Here is a 27695-nt window from a genome sequence, read left to right on the forward strand (position 1 = left end):
TTGCTTGCTTTTTCCCAAACTTTTGTTACCTCGTGTTCAGAGTAAGCTTTATCAGAACTGGAGTAAGTGCTCTTAATCTCGACAGGGGGTCTAAAGAAAGGGCGGCATGCAGATCTGCTATACTTTTCTGTGAGTTTTTGTCGTCTGTTCATGATGGATCCCCTCTCGTTTGGAAGGGATATGTTCTTCATTTTAACCTCCAGAGATTGCTATCTCGTGATTGGGTAAAGGTCGAGGCAAAATGAGCTCCGCTCCTTTGCCTCTTAGGGTGATGTATGTTTTCTTGGCTGCGTGCTGCCGTTCTGTCAGGACTGCATATGGCAGTAGCGGGACACGTTGTTTTGGTGCGCCAAAGAGTAGACACTTCTTCTTTAAGGAGATTATATGTTGTGTACCCTCTGCATCATTGTTGAACTGGATAGGTTTTGCTGTTTCGCTGTGTTTTCTTTGTTAGACTTTTCAGTTATCCTTGTCTTCTTTGAAACTGCTGACTGGTGTGTTCTCTTCTTTGATACGTGTCAGGTCTGAAGTGGACTTAGTTTTGGAACATTTTTTTTTATTGGTTCATGATTCGAGCCCATGCACAGATACCTTTGTAATTCGTCACCTTTGATTATATTTCTTTTTGAAGTGTTTGGTGTTTTAAAGCTGCTAGCTTTGTCTTTGAAACCTTCTTTTGCTTTATTCTTTTAGTCATGTTGGTACTGTAGTAGATGCTTTTTTTTAAATAGTTCACCCTGTTTCCACGACTCGCCATGGAGGGAAGAGAGGCTGCGTCTCCTGCATCTCCTAAGGGGTATGACTTTCACGTCGTCCAATTTTGACAATGTTGTAGCTGTGGATTGTGTCCTGCTGTTTTGTTTTCTGAACTACGTTAGGCTATGAAAAGAAACCTCAGCGTGCTGAGGCCTATTTTATCAGTGGACTAAGACTGTTTCTTTTGTGCTATACAGGAGTGTGCCTGGACAGGACATTGCTTGGTCTGGAACTTGAGCTTTGCTATACCCTTGCCAGACGTTACTGTCTTTTCTGTATGACACTCTGAGTGAGTCTGGGTGTCAAGACTTTTTGATTGAATGATCTCCCCAGACCCATCCTCGGGAAAGTACTGGTTGTTAAACATGCAAGACTATCACTAGACTGTGCCCATTGCCTAGCTGCACCATTGACTATATTTTGATATAGGTTGTTAACCTCAGTTATTTGTTTAAAAAAGTTTTGGGCCTGATTTGGAGGCCGGAGGGAACTTGACATCTTCTAATTTCTGGAGGAAACTCTAAAGGCTGAGTAAGATACACTGGCAGATTTCCTCCACAATGCTATCCCTGTATTTTTGCACAGTAGAGAGACAACGTAAAAATTAAAATGTGCAAATAATCAAATAAGCAAGGTTGAGCAGAAGACTTCTTATTGTTTAAATTCTTTATTCTTCTTCATACACATACTCAGCCAACGCGCTTCGCCCAAAATAGAGCTTCATCAGTGTTGCAACACTTAAAAGTAAAGTAACATCTTTTAAAACACTGCAAATGCACTAACATGCAGACAGACATAAAAAACAAATGAATATATAATCAGCATTGTTATATGACCAAGAATATTAAATCAAGAATACAAACAAAGATCATTAAATGCAACATGATAACCCACAATCGGGGTTCGCTAGATGCTATGAACATTTAATCCCACTATCACATAAAAGTCTCATAATAGCTACCATCAGAGTGTCAAACTAGTTATAAAAAGAACTGAGATACAAACGGTACACAGGTGAAAACTAACACTCATATCTTAATAATGATGTATAGATACAGAATCATCCCAGACATAACATTATAAAATACAAGTTGGAACATATTGATTTTTATCATAGCAAAAGGAACCACTTTAGTTGTGCAGGCAAGAGTGTACATCTGGGAACATTGAATTAACAAAGCAAAGGCTAATAACTATCATGCAGAGCCTGTTTAGGAAGAAAATACGAGTAAGCAAAGAAAAGATTAAAAAAAAGTTAAGCGCAAAGAGAAATGGGGAATGCACAGTAAAGATGGTATAAAAAAGGAGAAAATGGAAATAAAAACATTTAAACAAAGTTTTTCAAAAAAACATACATTCTAAGAACAACTTATATCATGAAAAGTCTAACAGAATTTTAATAGACATGAACAAAAAAGTAGTCCTCCATGTAAAACACCATGAGATATTGAATCAAAAGGAGTCCATGTAAAACACCATGGGATGGCAGATCAACAGGGGTACATAAAAACAAAAAAACGTAATGTACGATTACAATCATGTCTTGCCACATACAATGTCAACAAGCAATTGACTCCATACCAGACTGCCAAGATGCCTCGTTGTAACATTTTACAAAACATATTTCATAACAAACGGGCTCCAGTGTAAAAATATTAGAGCTGACAGCAACAAAATAATGTGCAAAATGGGAAATTAAAAAGGTGAGTGATATATTCACAAAACTATAAGGAAGTAAAAATGAAAGAAGAGAATACATACATAAAAGATCCTACCACCTGTGTAAAGCTTTGCAAAAGTGCCCAGAACACCAAATCACCATTCCACTATTAAATGAAGCATCCCATCACCAAGTGAAGTGACACAAATAATGACTAGCATCTATCATCATGTGATAGATGCCATCCTTTACCTTATGAGGCCTGTGGACCGTGTTATGTCTGATATCTGTTGATCACTAGATTTTGTACAAATTGTACACGCAGTGCTTTCTTAATTCAATTAATTCACAAAGTAGGTAGTCCAAGCATTGAGACAATTAATAAAGGCCATAACCACATGTTTAAGGCACAATATACAGGTTCTCCAGTATTGGATCTTTCATAGATTCACATGCTTGAATCATCCCCGTCGTCGAGGTGGGAGCCTCACGGTAAACTTAAATATATAAAGCAGTAAATCAGTAAAAGTAAAACCAGTAGGCCCTAGTAGGCCTCAAAGGGTATTTTACAGTCTATCCACTTTGTTTTGTGAAAAGACCCAAACTTCAGTATCAACCAATCAGGATTCAGCCCCTCCCAAACACTCCCAACAGAGGCTGAATTCCCTCAGATTTTCTACCGCACGTCGTGTGAAGGGAGTCTCCCTGAGCTCTGCTCAGTTTTTTCCTTATTTCTGATTGAAGATTGTTTTTTCTCTCAGGAAACTAGCCACAGCTTCACTATGTCTGAAAAGACAAAGAAGGGTCTGTTCAGAGACTGTGACAATTGTGGGAAGAAGAGACTGCATGTTGATGACCCCCACAAGAAGTGTATCTACTGCCTCCATCCAGACCACAAGGTGAGAGACTGCAAAATCTGTCGCACCTTTAGTCAAAAAACCCTTAAAGACCGTGAGGGTAGACTTCTCTTATGGCTTCAAAAACAAAAAGCCATGGAACATCCTTCCTCAGATGACAGCGAACCGTCATCACATACTTCTCGCCCTCATAAAAGAACAGGTGAGAGAAGTAGAGAGTCTGATGAACCACCTAGGAAGGTGCCCAAAAAGACAAAGCAAGTCTCTACTGAAGCGAAAAAGGATGTTTCCCGTTCAGATACATTTAAACATGTGCCAAAAAAGGTTCATTCAGAGCCTACGACGCCTTTGCACCGAAAAAGCACCTCAAAAAAGCCATCTCTGTCTCTGTCACCACAGAAAGAGCCAGAAAAACTCTTTTCAGTGAAAAAGCAACCGTCGACGACCACCCCGTCGACGACAACAGCGACTACAGTATCGTCGAAGTTTACAACACCGGTCGCACCGATGATTATGACGTCGTCGCCGTTATCATCGACGACGATAATTACGGCAACATTTTTTAAGAAAGCTTCGTCGGCAACCACATCGTCGACAGCGGAGGCCTCCTGGGTTCACCAATCTACCAGGGCACTCCCATCTACGAAGCACCTCTCAATGAGGTTTAAAAAGGCACTGCCGACGACGGCACCAATAGAAGATACTTCGGCGAAACGACCGTCGTCTACAAAGGGCCCGTCGAAGAAGGGGCCATCGTCGAAGGATTCGTCGACACAAGACCCGTTGGCAAAGACGCCATCAATGAGAGATCCGTTGACGAGGGAACCGTCGACGATGGAACCGTCGACGATTATATCGTCAACACAACTAACGGTGTACAAGCCATCCACCTACCTGGACACTTCGCCACACCATTCCTCATACCATCAGGACGACTCTACCAGATTCTTGCCCCTTTCACTTATTGATATGGGTAACAAGGCATCCGATATTCTGCCAATGCATACCTCGCCAAGTAAAGTGTTGCCATATCCACCACAACATCTTTTTGAGGACGAGGACGATGATGCAAACTCTCAGAACGATGGAATGTTTGGGGCAGCTAGTAGCCCGTCCCAACTCAATGTCAAATGCCAAGAGTTTGATGAAGAGGAGGATCAGCATTACCAGCCTAGTTACGCCTCATCATCTTATCCACAGGCAGAACAACCATCGCCCCTCGCTATGCCTAGCACACTGGTAGCAGATCTACAGTATATGTTGAAGGACTACTATAAAAGATTTCCACCATCAACTCAGTCCACGCCACCTAGACCTGAGAGCTACCAGACACCTCGTCAGACTCACACCTCAAATTTTTCAGAAACGCTGCAGGCTAGTATACCGATAACTAGCCAAACTCAAGAAGCTTGCCCCTTGTCAGACGACGAAAGAGAAGAGGGTGAGTTAAGAGATTCAGCGGCTAGTGAATGGGATGATTATCTCGTCCCCACACCATCTCCACCGCCAGCAGGTCCAGTAGATTCTCCTCCAGAGGACATAGGCGGCTCAGCGGCGTTCCAAAAACCCCTCCACACCTATTGCGTCTCCCCCAGACAAGGAAGGAAGGAGATTAGACAATATCAGTAAAAAATTCTCCTCTGTTGCTGCAGTCACAGTTAAGGCGGCTAATTCCCTTGCCATTCTGGGAAGATACGATCGTCAGATGTGGGCAGACATGTCTGCCTTTTTAGATTTATTGCCAGAAGACGTCAAGGTGGAAGCAAAGAAGGTCTCGCAAGAGGGAGAAAGGGTCTCCACTGAGATTATAGACAGCGCAATAGACATTTCTCTCACTGGCTTTAGACAATTAGCTGGCGCAGCAGTCCTGCGCAGACAAGGATGGCTTAAAGCTACTTCATTCAGACCAGAAGTTCAGAGTCGTGTTCTCGACATGCCTTTCGATGGAGAGAGTCTCTTTGGTAAACATGTCGACGACATGTTGCAGGCCATCAAAACAGATACCGATACGGCAAAATCCCTTGGTACCCTGCAATATAAAAAACAACCCTTTCGTGGAGCAAGGGGTAGAGATAATTACTCCTTTCGAGGTGGATACCAACAATACAGATCACAATATCAGTCTTCCTCCACAGGATCACGACATCAGTACCAGCAGCAACAGCAGCATTATAGATTACCACCGGCCGCAGCTTACAAACATCCGGCTAGAGGAAGAGGAGCTGCCCGAGGAAGAGATACAGGCAGAAAGCAATGACCCGCCGATCATCTCAGCGCTTCCCCTCCAACCAACATTGAGGGTCGGAGGTCGCATCACTTCCTATTTCCCCATGTGGAAGACTATAACATCGGACAGATGGGTACTCGATGTAGTGGCCAGAGGTCATACTCTGGAATTCACACAAACACCACCAATTGTTCCTCCATCGGGCCCACCGCCTCCGAGATTGAACCAACTCCTCAGGGAAGTAAGAGTAATGTTGAGAAAAGGAGCAGTAGAACCAGTCCCTTTATCTCAAAAGAACACAGGATCTCACTCCCGTTTTTTCCTTGTAAAGAAACCCTCGGGAGACTGGCGTCCCATCCTGGACTTGAGAGCACTAAACAAGTTTCTAAAGAAACAGTCGTTCAGGATGGTAACACTGCAAGATGTCCTGCGTCTGTTAAATACCGGGGATCGGATGGCATCCCTAGACCTCCAGGATGCTTATTTTCATATCCCCATATATCGCTACCATCGCAAATTCCTAAGGTTCAGCGTGGGAAGTATGCACCTCCAATTCCGGGTTCTCCCATTCAGTCTCAAATCAGCCCCCAGAATCTTCACAAAAATGTTGGCTCCGGTAGCAGCACATCTCCGTCAATCAGGTATCCTCATCTTCCCTTACCTGGACGACTGGCTTATAAAGGCACCCTCAGAATCGCAAGTGACAAGTCATATCTCCTATTGCCTTCAATTGTTGCACAGCCTGGGGTTTGTAATCAACTACCAGAAATCTCAGCTCTACCCCAAACAGGTATTAAGTTTCTTGGGAGCAATTCTAGACACAGTCCGCAGCAAAGCGTACCCATCTCACGAGAGGAAACAAAAATTAACCTCCTTGGCACACAGCCTCTCCAGAAAAAAGTTTGTTTCAGTCCGCATCTACAAGTCATTGCTCAGGATGATATCATCATGCATTCCACTAGTCCCAGATTGCAGGCTCCATATGCGACCCCTGCAAGAGCAATTAGATGTACAATGGACCCAGGTCAACGGTTCCTTCGAAGACAAGATCCGCATAACGCCTCAAATGAAGAACACCATGAGGTGGTGGTCGACTCTGACCAATTTGTCAAACGGACTCTCGTTTCTTCTTCAAACACCAAGTTACATAGTAACAACGGATGCCTCTCTCGAAGGATGGGGGGCACATTGCCAGGACCTGCAAATCAGCGGAACCTGGAATGTGAAAGACTCAGCTCCACATCAATTATCTAGAACTCAAGGCGATACACTTAGCGCTAAAAGCTTTCTTGCCAAAAATACAAAATTCAAGCGTCTTAATCAGGACAGACAACACAACCAGCATGTTTTATTTAAACAAGCAAGGAGGCACGAGATCCCTACAACTCTTGCAGCTAGCACAGCAAATTTGGACATGGGCCATCAAGCACAATATTTCACTCAAAGCGGAGCATGTGCCAGGACAAACTAATGTTCTAGCAGACACCCTGAGCAGGACAGTGATTCCTTATCACGAATGGGAACTAGACCAAAAAACTCTCGACAGTCTTTTTCGGTTATGGGGCAAACTGAACCTAGACCTATTTGCCACTCTCGAGAACAAGAAATGCCAGTACTACGCAAGTTGGCTTCCCCAAAAAGATTCATGGGGGAATGCGTTTTCCATGAGATGGTCCGGAGTTTATGCCTACGCTTTTCCTCCGATCCCGCTCATTCCGAGAGTCATCAACAAACTGAAGGTGGAGGGGTGTCGCCTTCTCCTCATAGCTCCCAGATGGCCCAGACAAGTCTGGTATACAGAGCTCCTCATGCTCTCCGAACGACCACATCTACGACTCAGACAGAGTCCGACTCTTTTAACAATGCACCAGGGACAAGTCAGACACCCGGATCCGTCGTCTCTTCATTTGTCGGCTTGGCTCCTGAATACAATGAATACTTGAATCTCAACATTTCCCAGGAGTGTAGAGACATCTTGGCAAAAGCTAGAGCGGACACCACTAACAAAACCTATAAGCTGAAGTGGAAGCGTTTTTGTATATGGTGTGCAGCAGAGGATATACATCCTTTGTCCTCTACTCCGGAACAGATACTTCCATATCTCCTGCTCTTGGCACAATCAGGACTTGCATATTCTTCCATTCGGGTACATCTGGCTGCAATCTCCAGATACCGCAGATCTCCAGACAGAATCTCATTGTGTTCTACAAGAATTGTCAAACAATTCATGAAGGGTCGTTTTCGGACTTTCCCGCCAGTTAGAAAGCCTCCACCATTATGGTCCCTAAATGTTGTCCTGATGCAGCTCATGAAAGCTCCTTTTGAGCCGATCCACAAGGCTGATTTAAAATTAATTTCATGGAAAACAGCGTTACTGTTAGCTCTTACTTCAGCAAAAAGAGTCAGCGACATTCAGGCTTTCACTATCAAACAGCCTTTTCTCCAATTCACAAACTCAGGTGTCATCCTGCGAACAAATCCTAAATTCATCCCGAAAGTTCCTTCAACGTTTCACTTGAATGAACCAGTCATCTTAAAAACCTTCTTTCCAAATCCGCAAACAATAGCAGAGAAGACGTTACATTCTCTCGATATTAAAAGATGTTTAAAGTTTTATCTACAGCAAACTCAAGCCATCCGCCAATCTGATCAATTATTTGTAGCATTTGGCGGCACAAGAAAGGGACATGCGGTGTCCAAACAGACTATAGCAAGATGGATTGGCCTGGCAATTCAATTCTGCCATTCAAAAGCAGGAAAACCGCTCCACACCAAGGTGAGAGCCCACTCTACAAGATCGATAGCCACTTCAGCTGCACTCTTTGCAGGTGTACCACTACATAGCATCTGTAGAGCAGCAACATGGTCCAGCCAGCACACATTTACGAGGCATTACTGTCTCGAGGAAACTAACAACGTCGATACAGCAGTGGGACAGGCAGTGCTGAGGCATCTATTTCGTTATGGTGAGCCTCTTACACATCCCACCACCACACTCGAGGTATGTTCGTTATTGGTTCTTAGTCTTATTACTAGCTACTGTGTGTTTTTACTCTAATTTTGTGCTTCGGATTGTTCACTTTGTTATACTGCGTTAACTAGTAGTACACTTCATAATAACAAAACAAATTGTGTCAGGAATTTCGGCCACATAGCTTTTATTGCTCTTCTGTTCGGACGTCTATGGATATATATATATATGTATATATGTATATATATATATATATATATATATATGTATGTTTTGATATATAGATCTTTACATGCATTTTAAAGCTGAACTAAAGTGACTCGCATCACTTATAAAATTCAGACGAAATTACAGTCAATGAATTTCACTAATTAGGAAGACTGCTCGTTATTCTGATTCAAGCATGTGAATCTATGAAAGATCCAATACTGGAGAAGAAAATTAGTTACTTACCTGTAACTGCAGTTCTCCAGTATTGGTATCTTTCATAGATTCACATGCGACCCACCCTCCTCCCCTCAGAGGCTTCCCTATTATACAGATATTAAACTTCACACTCCTACTAGAAAATCTGAGGGAATTCAGCCTCTGTTGGGAGTGTTTGGGAGGGGCTGAATCCTGATTGGTTGATACTGAAGTTTGGGTCTTTTCACAAAACAAAGTGGATAGACTTTAAAAATACCCTATGAGGCCTACTAGGGCCTACTGGTTTTACTTTTACTGATTTACTGCTTTATATATTTAAGTTTACCGTGAGGCTCCCACCTCGACGACGGGGATGATTCAAGCATGTGAATCTATGAAAGATACCAATACTGGAGAACTGCAGTTACAGGTAAGTAACTAATTTTCTTCCATCCTAATCATTACTGCATAAATACTCAAAATACGTCCTTCCAGATGTACTCATAGGCCAAAGGTGTATAAACCAGAAAATAAAGAAGGGACTTGCATCCTCATCACTAAAAACTTTGTGACAGCAAAAGCTACATGTTCAATGGCATGTGTGGCTGTAGCTACACATGCTCTGCATATTTCTGCCATTTAATGTTGGGTCCGGAGTGGTGCAAGTTGTTTTTCTTCGAAGAAGTGTTCTGAGTCACTGGATCGAGTGACTCCTCCTCTTGGTGATATTGTGCTTGGGCATTTTGTTAGATTGCTTTCTCTTTGCCGTTGGGTTTGGACGCATGTGTCTCAGCTCCACTGTAGACTCGCTCCGGTTCAAATTCTCTTATCTTACCTTTTTACAGCGGTATTGTTCTCGGTCATGTTTCGTTGTTACGGGCACTGACCGCATGCCCTTCGGAGTGTCTATGCCCAACTCAGGCTTATCTTCCACACTGCACTGACAGACAGGCTAATCTGATGGAACGGACTCCATTCCACTTCCGTCCTCGGTGCCACACAGTTTCCACACACAGACCAGCATCTGGTGTGTAAGCTCCACCTTTCCACTGACCATCAACAGGCCACCTGTGATGCCTGCAGATCTTTCTGATCAAAGAAGACCCTTTGAGACCGAACAGGATGTCGATTGGAAATGGCACACAAGATTCCAGATGACACCCCGGACCTCTTTGGGAAGGAGCGCGCTCAGGAGGAGGCCGTGCAGGAGAAGGAGGCCCTCTCCATTCAGGACTCTTCGGATTCTGATGTTCAGTCGGACACGGAAAGCCATGAGATCACTTTGGCGCAACCTGTGAGTATCGTGGTCCCTCCTGCCCACCACAAGACTGTTAAAAAGCCCCTTCTTGAGGTCTTGGGTCCGCCACTGCTACTGCCACCAGGCCATGGTCAGTACCGAAAGGCTATTTGGGCTGCCCCGCCCTCTGGCTCGGCACCAAAACCATCTGCCAAGACCAATGCACTGTCCCCTGCTTCAACTTCATTTTCATCAGACTGAGAGGTCATCTCAGTCTCAATCCGAGCCAAAACCTGCCAGCCTCCACTTTGGTGCTGACCAAATTGCACCGACCGACATCTTCGGTGCCAAAACAAACAGTCAAGATCGTTGTAACAGAGACACTCTGGCCAATCATCTGCTACCCCATCTCCTGTGGAGCCTATCCATGAGACTATAGATGCTCGTCCGCTCAGCCTCCAAATTCAGGAGGGTACAGGATGCACTATTGCTACACCATCATCCCCTGTACTTTTGAAAGGAAGCTTCCCTTCCAGGAGACTTTGGACGTTCCTACACCTCAGAAGTGAACTAAGTACAAGGCCACTAGTTCATCATGTAGGCCTTCTCTGCCACCTCTTCCTCCACCTCCTCCTTCCCCTCCACCTCCCTTCTCTCCTTATTCTCCTGCTTCACCTACACTGGGAGGTTATATTCCTTAGGGTTCCCCCTTGTTTGCCGCATGGAATTTAGGTGGGCCACAACACGACCCAGACCCCTGGGATGCTTATGATCCTGACTCTTTCCCCCTTAATAACCCTGACCTCTACCCTGCATTCCCTCACCACCAGAGGACAATACATCCTATCAACAAATAGTGGCACGAGCAGCTGCCTTTCACAATGTAGAGCTGAATAGAGATCCTATTGTGCAGGACTTCCTCTTTGATACCCTTACTTTCACACATGGGGATATCCAGTATCTCCCAATGCTCCCCGGCATACTTTGTCATCCAGACAAGATTTTTAAGGAGCCTGTCCACTCTAGGATTATTACACCTAGAGTTGACAAAAATTATAAATCTGCTCCTTCTGATCACGTATACATTAGGTCTCAGGTCCCTCTTGACTCCGTTGTACCTACCACAGCTCGAAAACAAGCTAACAGACAGATCACTGGAGACTCTCCTCTTCCTGAGAAGGAGAGTAAGAAAATTGATGCTGCTGACAAACGGGTCACCACACAGGCCGCAAAACATTGGCATATTGCCAATTCACAGACATTGTTGGGCAGATATGCGGGCTCACTGGTATGAATAAGAGGAGCACCTCCAGTTCTTACTAGATGAGAACTGGAAAAGAGGACAACAAATAGTTTGTTGAGAGGCAGGTAATATCCAGTTATTCTATTTGCTGTGCCCTGAATGCCACTGACACCGCTGCATGCACCATCAATACCAGCGTCCTTCTCTGAAGGCATGCTTGGCTGCGTTGCTCTGGATTCAAGTCAGAGGTCCAGCAAGTAGTGCTTAATATACCCTTCAATAAGGAGGATCTTTTTGGGCTTCAAGTGGACACCACCCTTGAGAAGCTCACAAAAGACACAGATACACCAAAAGCTATGGGTGTTCTTCAGTCCCCTGCACGAAGAGGCACTTTTCGTTGCCCAGGGTTTAGAGGCTCTTTCAAACCCTCCGCATCTGAGGTATCTACATCTCACCCCAGGCAGCCTCAAACCGCCTATTCTAGGGGCTTCTTCAGAGGCTCCTATAGAAGCACTGCTAGCAAGGAACGGGGAAAGAGCTCCACCTCACACGGCTCCTTCTCTACTTCAAAGCTGTGACTATCCCCAATCATCCAATACCTGTCAGGGGAAGACGACAACACTTTCATTCACATTGGGACAACATTACTACAGACCAATGGGTCCTTTCCATTATCCAACATGGTTACTGTCTGGAGCTCACACCATTCTTCACAATATTCCCCCTCGCAATCACAGGATATCTCAGGAATACCTAGTCTGTCTCAAACAAGAGGTTCAATTTCTTCTCAAAGGGACCAAAGAGCCAGTCCACTACAACATCAAGGGAGAGAAGTATGCTTCCTGTATTTCCTGAGTCCCAAAAAAGACAGTTCTCTGAGGCCTATTCTCGACTCCAGACCATTAAACAAAAACATCCTGTCCGAGCATTTTCACATGATTACCCTCCAGAATGTTATTCCACTTTTACAGCAAGGCCACTTTGACAACCCCAGATCTAAAAGACGCCTGCTTTCGTAGTGCTTCCTTTTGGGGTCAGTACCACTCCCAGCGTCTTCACAAAGTGTTTAGCAGTAGTTGTCGCATACTTCAGAAGTCAAAACATTGACGTGTTTCCCTACCGCGACGACTGGCTAAGCACCTTACAACAATGCCAGCAACACACTCAGTTGACAGTGGACTTCCTTCACAGACTGGGATTCACTCTGAACGTCTCCAAGTCTCATCTTCAACCTCTTCAGGTTCAGCCTTATCTAGGTCCCTCCTGAATGCAGTGGTAGGGTTAGCATTCCCCAACCTGGCTTGTGTCCTGAGTTTTCAGACTCAATCCCTCAATTTCAAGAGAATCGTACTTACATAGTGTCAGGACCATTATGCAACTGTTGGGGATGATCATCTTGCATCGCCATCCTTCCTCATGCCAGACTTCACAGCCATCCCCTAAAGCAGTGTCTCTCTCGTCAGTGGTCTCTGGGGGCATTTCTCAATAAATCCAACACTGGCATCAGTGTGGGTCTATTGTGCTGGGAAGTTTGATACCAAACTTCCCAGTATTCAGTGAAGCCATTATGGTGCTGTGGAGTTCGTAATGACAAACTCCCAGACCATATACTCAGTATGGCCACACTGCATTTACAGTGTCTAAGAATAGACTTAGACACTGAGACGGCATATTGCTCATGCAGCTATGCCCTCACCTGTGGTATAGTGCACCTTGCCTTAGGGCTGTAAGGCCTGCTAGAAGGGTGACTTACCTATGCCACAGGCAGAGGTTGGTGGGCCTGGCACCCTGAGAGTGGTGCCATGTCGACTTAGCCCTTTTTTCCATAAGCACACACAAGCTGCAATGGCAGTGTGCATGTGTTTAGTGAGGGCCCCCCAGGTTTCCATAATACAGGCTGCAGCCCTTGGGGACCTTCCCTGGCCACAGGGCCCTCAGTACCAGGGGTACCTCTTGCAAGGGACTTAACTGTGTGCCAGCTGTGGGAACAATCTTAAAGATTTGGGAAAGGACACTGGTGCTGGGGCCTGGTTAGCAGGATCCCAGCACACTCTCAGTCAAGTTGGCATCAATATCAGGCAAAAGGTGTGGGGGGGGAGGGGGCGACAAATCAGACATCCAGATCCCAAGCCACTCAACCTTGCAATATGGCTTCTGAAGTCATAGAGTTTAGTTACTTAGGGTTATCTGCAGAATGTATGGACGTTCTCAGGGAAGCCTGTAGACCCACAACTAGAGCCTCTTATGCTGCAAAATGAAAACGTTTTATTTGCTACTGTCATCCCAAACGTATTGACCCCATTAAAGCTCCTATTCAGGAGATTGTTTATTTGCTCTGTTTACAAAAAGCAAATCTAGCCTACACTTCCATTGGCCTACATTTCGCAGCTATAGCTGCATATCTACAAAACAGACAACATGCTTCTTTGTTCAAAATCCCAGTGATTAAGGCTTTCATGGAATGCCTTAAACAGGTAATTTTATCTGGAGTAAACCCTGCACCATCGTGGAACCTCAGTGTGCTCACCGGGCTCATAGATCCTCCTTTTGAGCCACTTCATTCATGTCTTCTTCAATACCTTTCTTTGAAGGTAACTTTCTTAATTGCCATCACATCACTCAGGAATGTCACTGAGCTCCAGGCACTAACCTTGGAAGAACCCTTCTTCCAGATTAATAGAGATAAGGTAGTCCTTCACACCAACCCTAAGTTACTCCCTAAAGTGGTTCCACAGTTTCATATAAATCAGTCCATTGAACTACCCTTCTTCTTTCCACAACCTGACTCTTTTGCGGAAAGGGCTCACCACACTCTAGATGTTAAAGGAGCACTCATGTTCTACATGGATAGGACCAAAGAGTTTAGGAAGACTAAGCAGCTCTTTGTAGCCTTCTTGCCAACTCAAAAGGGCAACCCAGTATTGAAATCAGGCATAGCTAGATAGTTAAATGTATTCAGACCTGTTATTCTAAAGCCAGAAGACCAATGCCTGTTACCCCAAGAGCACATCCCACTAGGAAAAAAGGTGCAACTATGGTCTTCAGTGGAAACATTCCTATAGCTGACATCTGTAAGGCAGCGTCATGGTTAACACCACATGCGTTAACAAAACACTACTGTGTGAATATGCACGGACTCCAACAAACCAATATAGGTCAGGCTGTGCTTCGAACACTTTTTCAATCAACTTCAACTCCTACAGACTAGCCACCATGGATGGACTGCTTTGCAGTCTATGCAGAGCACGTGTATCTACAACCACACATGCTATCAAACGGATTGTCACCCTGTGAGCATCTGTTTGTGGAATGGAGTGTTCTAGATTCACATATGCCCTTTCTCCTCCCCGGATGCCTGTGGCTGTTGCAGTTACTATATCCTTGTATATATTTCTACATTTGTATTTATACATTGCATGGACATCTTTTTCCTACACTTTCCTTCCTTCCACTCCTTTCTCACCACGCACCTGCGGGAAAACAATCTAACAAAGGAATTGATACCCATGCTCAATATCACTGAGAGGAGGAGTCACTTGATCCTGTGACTCGGAACACTTCTTCGAAGAAAAACAACTTGCACCACCCGGGGCCCATCACTAAATGGCAGAAGCAGGCCATAAACAGATGCTCACAGGGTAAGTAACCTAGCACGTCTTTTCCGAAACCCCTAAGTAAGCAATTGAACACATCTATAGATATAAATTCATCATAAGGTATAGGACACAGCCTTAAATTGTCACTCAAAAACAGACAAGCAATGTAACATCTCCAAATGCTTGTGACTATCGCATCAGGCATATTAAGTAACAATATGGAAAACAAACTGGTAACAGGAGAAAGCAAGCACGCAAACATGTGCCCGTGTTACATGGGACATGTAATGTTATTAAGAGAGTGAGAACCGTATTGGTCATAATATATACATAATGTCATAAAAGTTCAGGGTCAAACGCAAAAGACGTTGGGAAAGAGTACAATGTAAAACACACCATGAGCCCACATTGCCTGGTAAATAGAAGTTATGTGCATTTTTTTAAGCCCGCCAATCGCTTGCCCAGTATAGTACGTGCATCGTTCCATAGCCCTCATGCATGCATATACATATCTTTTCAAGCACGGCTCCATACCAAATAATATCAAACAACATAAGAATCAAGAAATGTGCTTGGGGATAACACGCACTAACTTGTGTTCGGCAGGGCGTCCACTCAAATAAATTGCAGTCCCAGCAGTCAAACGGGAATGTAGTCCATCCTTAGTTTTTATACGCAGCAGCCTCTTCTAAGGAGTCTAAACCGCTAAGGCTAGTAATGCACAAAAGTCTGCTGTAGGAAAGCACCCTTTTTGACATGGTTAGCCCCCACTTTTTGCCTGGTTTCTGATGTGGCTGCGACTGTTAGTGCACTGGGTCCCTGCAAACCAGATTCCCAGTGCCAGAACCCTTTCCCCAAAACTGCACAGCTATTTTGCACAATTGGCATGCACCTTAGCACCCACTGTAAGTCTGTAGTAAATGTTACCTCTGGGGCCTGGAGTACTAAGGAAGGTCACTGAGAACTGCAGGACCAGTTGAGCCACCCCGGGGACCCACCCACCAAACCCACACAATGCTTCCATTGCAGACTGAGTGCGTTTGTGCAGGCTAAATTGAAAACAAAACCTCTCACACACCCCTGTGTGCCAGGTCCCCTTTCACTGCATGTGCAAAGTGTAAGTCACCCCTGAGGCAGGGTACATCAGGGCACATGTGTGGGCAGATATGCCCTTGCTATGTCTCCGTCGATTCTGATACATAGCATTTGATCAGGGAAGCTATTTTAAATGCATGTGCTGAACACTGGTCATTATGAGTTCCCCAGCTACATGATGGCTTCCATGAATCCTGTGATGTTTGGTATCAAATGTCTCAGATTAATAAACCCTCACTGAATCCAGTGAGAGATTAATTAATAAATGCACACAGAGTGCACCTTAGAGGTGCCCCCTAAAAACCTACCAGCTACTAGTGTGCTGACTGACTGGTCCTGACCAGTTCAGCCAGCACAAATGTGTTTCTGGCCCCCAGGTGAGAGCCAGAGACAAAAGCCTGCACTGGGCATTGGTATTATCACCTCACCCAGGCATGATGGACATTCCAGTGCAGGGAGCTTCAAAGACCTAGTTGCCTTTGTAATGCTACATAGGTCTCTCCAGATGGTGGAGATGACTGATTCCCCGTCCTGAGCCCACTTTTGGTGGCAGCACAGGTGGGAAAAATATTTAAATTAGCACTCACTCCATGCCAGTCCCAACCCTAAGTTGGACGAGCTGAAGTGGACACTGCTTTCCTCCATCTTGTTTGTAAGGAATTAGGCCACTAGGTTTAGGGGTATGCTCACTTCCCACCTGAAGTGGTCATAGAAAAGGTGTAGTCGCCCTAAAGGTGGGCAGCCCATTGGCTATCGCCTGGCACTCCCTATGAAACCCCTAAATTAAGTATTTAGGTGGCATCCTTGAACCATAGAAATCAGATCATGACTACCTACAAAGCAAAGGACAAAGAAGAGTCGCACCTGCAGAAGAGGGTAAGAACAAAAAGCTTACTTGGAACCAGCTCCTCCGGCCTGCATGTTGAACTAGACTGACTCCGCCCAAAAGACAACTCTTTCTGCTGCTGAGACTTCAAGAAACTCAGGAGGACTGTTTGCCTTCTACAAAGACTCAGACGCCAGTGAGCAGCAGAACTGCATTGCAACAAAGTTTCAAGAAAGGACTCTGCAGCCTGTGGAACAGCAAAGACCTGACACCCGATGTGACCTCTGCACCGGACGTCCACGACCAGAGGTGAAGCCAGCCAACAGTAGCAGCTAAGTTCCCCAGCTGCCTAGAGTCCGAGTCCACTTCGGTTTCACCCCTCTTCGACTCCCCCAAGTTGCTGCAGCCTCTACATGTAGGCCCGCAGCCTTGTAGTGAGAGGAAACTCAACACTTCCAGCAACCACTACACCTGTCACCCCGACGCAGTCTGAGGTGGGTCAACGGTGCCAACGACATCCCCTGGCTCCCCTGAGCTCGAGTCCATCCTAGGTCCCCTGCTGCTGGACTCCTCGACGCCTGCAGCCTCAGCAGACAGGAGCCCCTGACTGTGAGTGCTCCCGGACTGAGAAACCTGATGCCTAAGGACACCCCTGCATCCGTCACCCCGGGCCCTGGAGAAAAGAACCAAAGGTACACCTATGTCGCCGAGCACCCCAAGTTTTCTACTTACCTGTTTGTTATCCCTGTTGGCTTCCTAGTCAGAGCCTGTCTTCACAAGGACCAAACTCATATAGGAAACCATTGGGCACCTGATGCCCTACTGCACCCCTGCACCCAGACGCCCCAGCGCTGCCCGGAGTGACCTGTTGTTGTGGTTCTGATCAGTGCCCAGTACTTACCTTAACTCTCTGAGATTGGCCTCGTAAGTCGTTGTTAACCCTGGGTTTGCTGATCTTTGTTTTTCTTCATAGGATAACATTTAGAAAACTCAGAAAATTGCACTGTGTTGATTTCTAAAACTGCAAAGTATTTATGTTTAAAAGTCTATTTACCGAATTACGAAGTTCTTGGTGTTGAAACATATATAAAAATAATTTATATTTTTCTAAATTGGTCTCAAATATATTCTTTGTGTCTCTCGTTTTTTGCCTCTGTTAGTACTCCAATTGCTTAGCATTAACCTCATAGGCCTAACTGCTCACCCACACTACCACAAAATAGAGCATTAGTCCTAGCTACTTTTACCTCTGCAAAACCAATTGCGGATCCACTGGACTCCCTGCAAAGTGTACTTCATTTTAGTGCACTATATAGAGAGACAGCTTCCTACACCCGCCATATTGAAGGAAGTGTAGTTACGTAATTCAAATGGAAACAAACATCATGAAAAGGAATACCTCATTATAAGTGTTCAGCCTACAGCCGCTATCTTAATAGCATACAACTAGGGTTTCATAATGGCCAACGGACACAAATACGTGTAGGGGCCATGGAGTAGAAAGATTGAGAGACCCCTCATCTACTGCCATCTTGAGAAAGTACAAAATGCATCTTATAAATACCAAATGACACAAGTTTGTTAATCGGCCCAAAAACGTACAAAAACTCAACCAACCTTTCATATTAAGGTTTCCAAATAACAAGCAATTCTGTAGTTGCCTGCATGTAGCAGTAAGTCCTGTGTTTCATAAAGTAATACCACTACTATGTCAGTGGTCACTATCCCAGCTAGTATTTGAAAAGAGCAATCAATATGTCCATGCGAAATTGCCCAAAAATAATAAATTAGCTGGCAACAGCACAACTCATGTCAAGGAAAATAAGTAGTCTTTTGCTTTTATTTAACATTGGCCAAACAATGTGTAGTGACAGCGCCAAAATTATATATTCATAATAGGAAGTAATCAGGTTTATACATTGTTCAGCAATGTGGTTCAGTGGCCCTTAGCTATCTTCCGTCTTTTTACATGCTATCCCTATGTTGGAGGAAAATCAAGCAATAGATTGTAACTACTGTATAGAGTTTCCTCTAGAAATTCGAGGAGTTTCACTTTCCTCCAAATGTTAAATCTCCTATTGTTGATGTGTACCTTGTGTAACAAGGAGAAATCTGTATTCTTTGCCACCTCAACAGTCACACTGTTGAAGAATGCCCAGGTTTCCAGAAATCGTCCAGCGTGACATTGGAGGATAGATACATCCTGCCTCAGAAGTAAGCAGCATTCCAGAAAGGCTTTTTCAAAGTCAAATGCTTTTTTTCATTCAACACAGTAGCCTAGGTGAGGGACTTCCTATAATCCTGTGCTTTCTGCGAGTACGTTTAATCCCATCAGGAGTGGTCAAAGAAAATAACATAAGAAAGCCAACTGCAATATTTGTTCATGCCCTCCCATCCTTCGATGCTCACCGCAATTAAAGTTGATGCTGCGGTTTGACACATTAAATATATTGACAAAACGAAGGCCCCTCGGTGGTACATCTTCAACACTGAAGCACTTGTCATCAAAGTTTTCACCGCAGCGGAATAAGGACACATTGACTTGTTCAAATCAAAGCACTTAAGTATTCACTGTCAAGGTAAATCAGGAAGAGAAAATTCACAGATTCCAAACTGTAGAGATATACATTGAGAAATCAACATCAAGGTGGTTGGCACACTTTGCTTACCGGTAGATATAAAAAAAAGTCTGCTCTGTTTTATCCCTCTCAGGAAGGCATTATCAGAAAGAGACGTTAATCTGCTTATTAGAAAACTGCTCCAAACAAGAAATAAGTGTCTTTTGAACAGGGAACAACTGGTTCCAGGCACCCTTATGTACACTCAAAATCAAACTCCAGGCAGGTATAACCCAGTAGACTTGACCTATGTTACTGCTACAGTGTGATTTTGGGCTCAGAGAAGAAACACCTCAAAGTTAACATGCAGAACATTACTAGTGGGCCTTATGAGGATGTCTAATGATGTACTACCAAGCCTTGCCTCGAAATTGAACAGTCCAATGGATGTTGGTGGTGAAGGAACTTTTTTGAGTATATGACTAATTTTTATTGTTTTTTTCCAAAGAAAAATGCTGATATTATGCACATTACCATATGTTATAGTAGAATCAGTGTCACACATAAAAGACATAAAATACATAGTACAAGAATCTGGAAGCCTCCCCATCTACCCATCAGCCCAACATAGAGATGGCATAAGAAGTACCAGCCATCTACGTTTCTTATGAGTGTTACTTAATTGTCCAGATTCATCAGATGACCTACTGCTGCCACCAATTCCCTCTAGATGGGTTGCAAGTATGTACTATTTTGAAATATGTCTAAAAAACTAACAGCAATGTGCCTTATGTATTTGTACATCTTAGACAATTCAGCAAGAGTGCCATTTGCCACAATCTAGCCGGCTGGTAATACACTCTATGGAAATATTTGAATTATATTAGCCTCAAGTGAGAGGTGATGGCCAAGCTGTGTGAGACCATTTAGCCTTCTACCATTCCTCGGCCTCGGGTGGCCCAAGGTCTCTTTCACATTTCTCTTGCAGGAGAGGAGATGAAACGGGTTGTTTTATTCAGTATTTATGATATCATTGAAGATCCCATGACAAGAGAAGATAATGCTAATAATTTATAATCCTGGTTTTCCACCTTGGGAATCTTAAGTGAATTATGGAGTAACCTAGCTGCCTCTCAGGAAACCAGGAGAGCACATTAAGGTGACCATTTTAAGATACAAATTCCTATTTCAGGCTTCAAAATGAGCTGTCTGTCTTCTAACGTAGGGCATTCTGGATTTGAAAGGTTAGCCTGGCTGATGCAGAAGCACATTTCCTTTTTCCTATTTGTGTGTCACCTTTCTTTATTTTTTGTCTTTTACCAAAAAGGAAAATGTGTGTGTTTATTAAACATTAGAATTGTCTTTTGTGAAGTGGTCCTGGATCACTCTCTTAGGAGGGGTGTTTGGTGAAGAGACCCATGATTGACAACCAGGATTACATGTAAGTACGTTTTCCTCTATTTCAGTTCGAGTTAATGACATTTCATCTTTTCCGTTTGTAGATGGCAGAGCAAGAGAGAAAAGTTTCCACTCTAGAAGGCAGCCTAAGGGAGCTTGAGAAAAAGCACCAGAGCACACTAAAGGAACTAAAGGAGACCATAGACCTACTTGAGAGCTCAAAAAATAAGCTACTACTGAACCACAAGAAGATGAAGAGTCAGGCACAAGAAGTGAGTGCCCAGCATCTTTTTAAATTATTTTTATTATTGTTCCATAACATAAATTTTACAAATTTAGATGAGGGCAAACATACATTTAAAAACATAGATGATTATAATCCAGCGTACATCAATTATAAATGACTCATGCAGTGGCTTAACAAACCTTGAGGGGGGCCCCTTCCGTAGTCACTCAGGAGCTCTCAGGCCAGGGTGCTGTGTTGAGGAGGCCCCCTAGAGTTCAGGGCCTCCCGCACCACAGGGGCTACGGGGGCCTTTGTTACACCAGTGAACTTATGCAATTTCTGCAATATGACATTACAGTAAATCCAAACATGAAGTGGCATCAAGCATAGAGCATCGACACACAGAGTTATCGGGCATATTTCAATAACTCCATGAAATAGTGATAATGTTTGATACTCTGACCACAAGTACCCATAATCGGCGATCTAACTAGAGGTATCATTGTCACCAGCATGCTGTGCCAGGCATGCCTGGTAAGGTGCCTAGATAATTCAAGATTTAGATTTCGGCGACATTAATAAGATGAAGTTATCAGATGCAACATTACAATAAGGTCATGCAACAATTCACTAAAGGTAGGGAGCGGTCCCAGGCCCCATCTCATTGCTATGCACCTCTTGGCCAGCAGAAGTGCTAAATGCAGAAAGCTCCATGGCATAACCCAGTAAATTAATGACTGGGTCGGGTGCAATGTTGATGTCTATTATCTTACTAAGTTTATCAAAACGCACATTCCAATAAGCCTGTATTCCAGGACATTTCCAAAAGATGTATATAAAGTCAGATAATTCTACATGACGTATGGGACACCCAGGGTCTTCTGTAAGGCATAGCGAAATAGCTTGTGTGCATTATATTATAACCTCTAAGTGTACTGTGTAAGAAATATTTTTAATAGCCGCACAGCAAAATAACCACTGCTCATCCAAAGTCATTCTGAACACCTACTTGCCAGTCCCATTGCTGCTTTGTAACCTCCGGAGATCCAGTTTTTCCAGCTAGGCCATATAATTGTGAGATAGTGTGTTTGGAGCAGACATTTTGTGTCAGATAAGTCATCAATGGAAGAGTCCGGTTCACCAAGGGGGCACTGTACGTCGTTAATTAAGAAATATATCAAGCATTGTAAGAGTGATGTATTATTCTCGGATTTAGCCTAATGTCTTAATTTTTGTCACAAAATAAGTCTACCATCATTGCTATTGGCATATTTTCAAATTGCTCTCTAGCCCCTCTCTAAAGGAGTGTCTGGAACCTTGCAACAGTATTAAAGTGCCTCCCACTGTTGCTTGCACATCTGAAATTGGGCTTGAGTAGTCATCGCCTATAAACATTGTTATTCCAGTCCTACAGCGTTCTTCTGATGTGCCTTTAGATAAAATGCCTGGGCTAGTGAAGGTGAAATTATATATTTGAAAACTGATGACAATACTCCTTAACTCTACCCTTGGAATGTCTTCAGAATCCTGTTTGCTGCACAAGTCAGGCAAGGGGAGAGCTGTGGAAACCGAAGAAAGCAAACACAATTTCTAGAACCGTGTAGAACTCTGTTCACTTTCTATTCCAGGGGCTGCCTTTATAAACCCTGTGATCTTACAGAGACTTCTAGTTGCAAATTCCTTACCTTTAAATTTCCCCCAGGTGTCAGACTGGATCCGAGTATTTTCATGAGAAGTACCCCTTTGACTTTGCATCTGTCACGGATATGATGTCCCTGTTCCTATATAGTCTCCACCCCAGCATGCTGATGTCAGTTCTTTTCTTTCTGCGCCAGCAAGCGCTGATCTGAAGAGAGGTACCCCTCAGTCACTTAAAAAAAAAAAAAAACTTTTTTATTGAGAAATGTTTGAGTTTTCTACTCCTGGAGCATTGAGGTTGTCATCTAGAAAGACTGGCTTCAAGCCCTGTGGATCTGATGTCCATGACGGATCCGCACCTTGTGTGTCTTTGGTGCATGGAGTGTGACCACAAAGTGAAGTCTTGCTCCAAGTGTTGGGCCATGTATCTGAAGGCTTTGAGGGAGTGGTCCCTAAAGCTGATGGCGGGCCGAAACTCAGCTCGGCGTAAGTCGAGATCTCGGTCATGAGGAAAGTTCCATGATTGGTTGTGGAGTCCTCCATCGTCATCGTCCCACTGCAAGTCCTTAAGGCGTTTGGGTAAGTTGAGGTTTTAGAAGAAGTCGAAGCGTTCTAAGATTTCTCCTCATCCGTCAGCAGATGAGGAAAGAGAGTGTCAATGTTCTAGGCCTGGCTCTGCAGAGCCTGTGCCTGGGCCGACTCCGTGCCACCCCAAGTTTTCTGGAGCCGGAGCAACAACTGCCAAACTCAGAGAGCTTTACGAGGCCATGTGCCTCGTTTTTGGGTAGCCCGACAATGTTGGAGCTCTTTTGGGCCGTGTGGTCAGTAGAGGCCCCTTTGGGTTCCGCACCCCAGCACTGAGCTCACTCAAGGATCCAGTCCTGGATCCGGACCGGTTTTGATCGTACTACCCTGACTCTCCACGACACCAGTCCAGACGGCAATGCTCCTGGCACTGTCCACGCCCTTGGGAGGCACATCCCCATTGTGGTCCCCAACTTTGACACAGAGCTGGATGGGCATCATACGACATTGACTCTGGCGCTGGCAGGAGCCTTGCCTCCTAGATCGGGTCCCAAGCCCTTTTATTATGGGTTAGGCCTCAGGAATGAATGGGAGGGTCGCTGGACTCTTTAGAATATCGGCCCCATGAAACTATTGACTGACGTGAATACGTAGATGAGGCCAATTTACTGGATACCTCTCGATATACTGGCATGCTTTCTTTCCGTCTGTGGCTATGGAGGAGGGAGCGTCTTCTGCTATGGTATTGAAAGATCAGTTGAGATCCTGGAACTTCAACTGCCTTCACTGACCGTCAAGGCTAATCTCTTGAAAGAGGTGGTACAAGCAGGAGCTTCCACCTTAGAACCCCTGCTCTCATTTAATGAGGCCATCACGGACATCATACCGGGTACCTGGTCCAAACCCAGCACAGGGGCACTTATGAACAGGACGATTGCCCGCTGCCATCACCCTGCACCGGGTGACCCAAGTTTCTTGGAGTAACACCCCACTCCTAAGACCTTGGAGGTCCAAGCCTCTACATCCAAAGGCGTGTTCCCTTCCGCTCACCTGGATAGGGAATCCAAAAGGTTGGACTTTTTAGGGAAAAATTGTTTTCTTCAGCCAGCCTTGCATTGCGGTCCATGAACAATGCTTGCCTTTTGGGCCGTAATTCCCACACATTGTGAGACACTGTTGCGCAAGTGCTGCCACAAGTCCTGAAGGAGTCCCGGGCTGCACTCTCTCAGGCTGTTGCAAATGGGAGAGATGCAGCAAAGTTCACAGTCTGTTGTGGACTGGACACAACCAACTTGCTGGGCAGAGTGGGTTCATTGACAGTGGCCCTGAGGCGCCACACCTGGCTGAGGACTTCTGGCTTTTTAGGGTATGTCCAAACTTCCTTGATGGACATGCCCTTTAATCGCGCCTCCCTCTTTGGAGATAAGGCAGACTCAGCCCTCACGCAATTCAAGTATTCTCAGGCTACGGACAGGTCCTTGGGCATTAAAGCGGTCCCCCTTCCTCCATCTGCCTTTCGCTGCTACGGAAGAGTCCTCCAACAGCATCCATTGCCGGCCAGCCACTGTGCTGCACATGCTGCCCAGCCTCTGCATGGCAGAGAGTGCGGGATATTTCAACCTTGTGGATCACGTGGCCAGCAGTCTGGACAGTCCGCTCCCCCCCCCCCCACCACCCCCCACCCCCCTCCCCTCTGCAGCAGCCTGTAAACCTTCCTGGTCTGACTCTTCCCCATCATGGGCTAGTTGGCGTCAGGATTCAATCAATCAATCAATCAATCACTGCATTTGTAAAGCGTGCTACATACCCGCGAGGGTCTCAAGGCGCTGGGGAGGGGGGGTGCTACTGGTCGAAGAGCCAGGTCTTGAGGAGTCTTCTGAAGGCCACCAGGTCCTGGGTCTTTCGTAGGATGGTTGGGAGAGTGTTCCAGGTCTTGGCGGCGAGGTAGGAGAAGGATCTGCCGCCGGCGGTGGTTTTTCGGATGCGGGGGACTTTGGCGAGGGCGAGGTTGGCTGAGCGGAGGCTTCGGGTGGGGGTGTGGAAGCTGAGTCGGTTGTTGAGGTAGGTGGGTCCGGTATTGTGCAGTGCTTTGTGTGCGTGGATCAGGAGCTTGAAGGTGATCCTTTTGTTGACGGGGAGCCAGTGCAGGCCTCTCAGGTGGAGTGTGATGTGGCTGCGGCGGGGGACATCGAGGATGAGTCGGGCCAAGGCGTCCTGGATGCGTTAGAGTCGTCTCAGGAGCTTGTTTGTAATTCCTGAGTAGAGGGCGTTCCCGTAGTCGAGTCTGTTGGTGATGAGGGCCTGGGTAACAGTTTTTCTCGTGTCGAGGGGGATCCATTTGAAGATCCTGCGGAGCATACGGAGGGTGTTGAAGCAGGACGCGGAGACGGCGTTGACTTGCCTGGTCATGGAGAGAGTGGAGTCGAGGATGACCCCCAGGTTGCGTGCGTGGTCCGTGGGTTCCGGGGCTGTGCCTAGTGACGTGGGCCACCAAGAGTCGTCCCAGGCTGATGGGTTGGGTCCGAGAATGAGGACCTCCGTCTTGTCTGAGTTCAGCTTCAGTCTGTTGTCCTTCATCCAGTCCACTACGGCCTTCATTCCTCGGTGGAGGTTAGCTTTGGCGGTGTGGGGATCTTCGGTGAGGGATATGATCAGCTGGGTGTCGTCGGCGTAGGAGATGATGTTGAGGTTGTGTTGTCGTGCGACGTGGGCGAGGGGGGCCATGTAGATATTGAACAGTGTCAGGCTGAGGGAGGATCCCTGTGGGACGGCGAGGATGATCTCGGTGGTTTTAGAGCGGAAGGGTGGGAGGCGGACGCTCTGGGTTCTGCCGGAGAGGAAGGATGTGGTCCAGGCCAGGGCCTTCTCTTGGATACTGGCGTCATGGAGGCGTGCTGATAGGGTGCGGTGGCCGACCGTGTCGAAGGCTGCTGATAGGTCCAGGAGGATGAGGGCATCTGTTTCTCCTTTGTCCATCAGGGTCCAGATGTCATCAGTGGCGGCGATGAGGGCGGTCTCGGTGCTGTGGTTACTGCGAAAACCGGATTGGGAAGGGTCCAGGATGTTGTTGACTTCGAGGTAGCGGGTCAGCTGTTTGTTGACAATCTTCTCAGTCACTTTTGCCGGGAAAGGGAGCAGGGAGATGGGCCGGAAGTTCTTGAGGTCCTTGGGGTCCGCCTTAGGCTTCTTCAGAAGGGCGTTGATCTCGGCGTGCTTCCAGCTTTCTGGGAAGGTTGCTGTCTCGAAGGAACAGTTGATTGTTTTCCGGAGGTGGGGCGCGATGGCTGCGCTGGCTTTGTTGAAGATGTGGTGAGGGCAGGGGTCCGATGGGGATCCGGAGTGGATGGAGTTCATAGTTTTGATGGTGTCTTCGTCACTGACGCTGGACCAGACGGTCAGGCGACTGGTGCGAGTGGTAGTCGCAAGGGTGGTGGACTCGGTGGTGGGTGCGGGGGGGTCGGGGTTGAAGCTTTCACGGATGTCGGTGATCTTGGGTCGCACAGGTCTTGAGATGGCGGGATGTCGTTGGTGATGGAGCTGGGGTTGGAGAGTTCTTTCACGAATCTGAAGAGCTCTTTGGTGTTGTGTGCGTTGTTGTCTAGGCGGTCCTCGAAGGCGGTCTTCTTGGCGGTCCTGATGAGTTGGTGATGTCTGCGGATGGCGCTCTTGAGGGCTGTGTGGTTGTCTGGTGTTCGGTCGTGGAGCCATTTCTTCTCCAGCTTCTGACAGGTGTGCTTGGAGATCCGGAGGTCCTCGGTGAACCAGGCAGCTTTCTTGTTGGTGTGGTTGGTTGTAAAGGTCTTGAGAGGGGCGAGGGTGTTGGTGCAGTCGTTGATCCACTGTGTGAGGTTGGTCGCGGCGGTGTCTGGGTCTGTGGGGTCGGTGGGTGGTCTCAGGGCGAGGGCGGTAGTCAGTTGGTCCTCGGTGACCTTGCCCCAGCAGCGGCGTGGTAGCTGTTGGGTGCGGTGGTGTGTGGTGGGTTTTCTGAAGGTGAAGTGGACGCATCTGTGGTCGGTCCAGTGTGGTTCGGTGGTGTGGTTGAAGGTGACGTGGGGGCTTGCGGAGAAGATGGGGTCGAGCGTGTGTCCAGCGGCGTGAGTGGGTGTCGTTACGAGCTGTTTGAGTCCGAGGTTGGCAAGGTTGTCGATCAAGGCGGTGGAGTTGGCGTCGTTGTTGTTCTCGAGGTGGAAGTTCAGGTCCCCGAGGAGGATGTAGTCCGTGGAAGCGAGGGCGTGGGTGCTGATGAGGTCGGCGATGGTGTCACTGAACTGTGGGCGGGGTCCGGGAGGTCTGTAGATGAGATTTCCTCTGAGGGTGGTGTTGGGGTCGGTGTCGATCTGGAAGTGCATGTGCTCGGCGGTGGTGGTGAGGGTGTCATTGGTGTTCGTTGAGATTTTGATGGAGTCTTTGTGGATGATGGCGATTCCTCCTCACACTCCGTTGGTGCGGTCTCTGCGGGAGATCTTGTAGCCCTGTG

At 46.1% G+C, this 27695-nt stretch overlaps 1 protein-coding gene across 5 annotated transcripts in view; it reads left to right on the forward strand.

The window, feature by feature from the left end:
• PMFBP1 (polyamine modulated factor 1 binding protein 1) overlaps window positions 1-27695 on the forward strand; it is an 881291-nt gene that overhangs the window by 664892 nt on the left and 188704 nt on the right. For all 5 annotated transcript variants that reach the window (XR_011199809.1, XR_011199811.1, XR_011199812.1 and 2 more), the window contains one exon: window positions 20934-21101. Coding sequence is in view for 1 of the 5 variants with exons in the window: in XM_069216463.1 (XP_069072564.1) it covers window positions 20934-21101 (168 nt within the window). In the remaining 4 variants the exon portion in view is untranslated. The remainder of the gene's footprint in view (window positions 1-20933; window positions 21102-27695) is intronic.

This window comes from Pleurodeles waltl, chromosome 12, assembly GCF_031143425.1.
Source record: "Pleurodeles waltl isolate 20211129_DDA chromosome 12, aPleWal1.hap1.20221129, whole genome shotgun sequence".
NCBI classification, from domain to species: Eukaryota; Metazoa; Chordata; class Amphibia; order Caudata; family Salamandridae; genus Pleurodeles; species Pleurodeles waltl.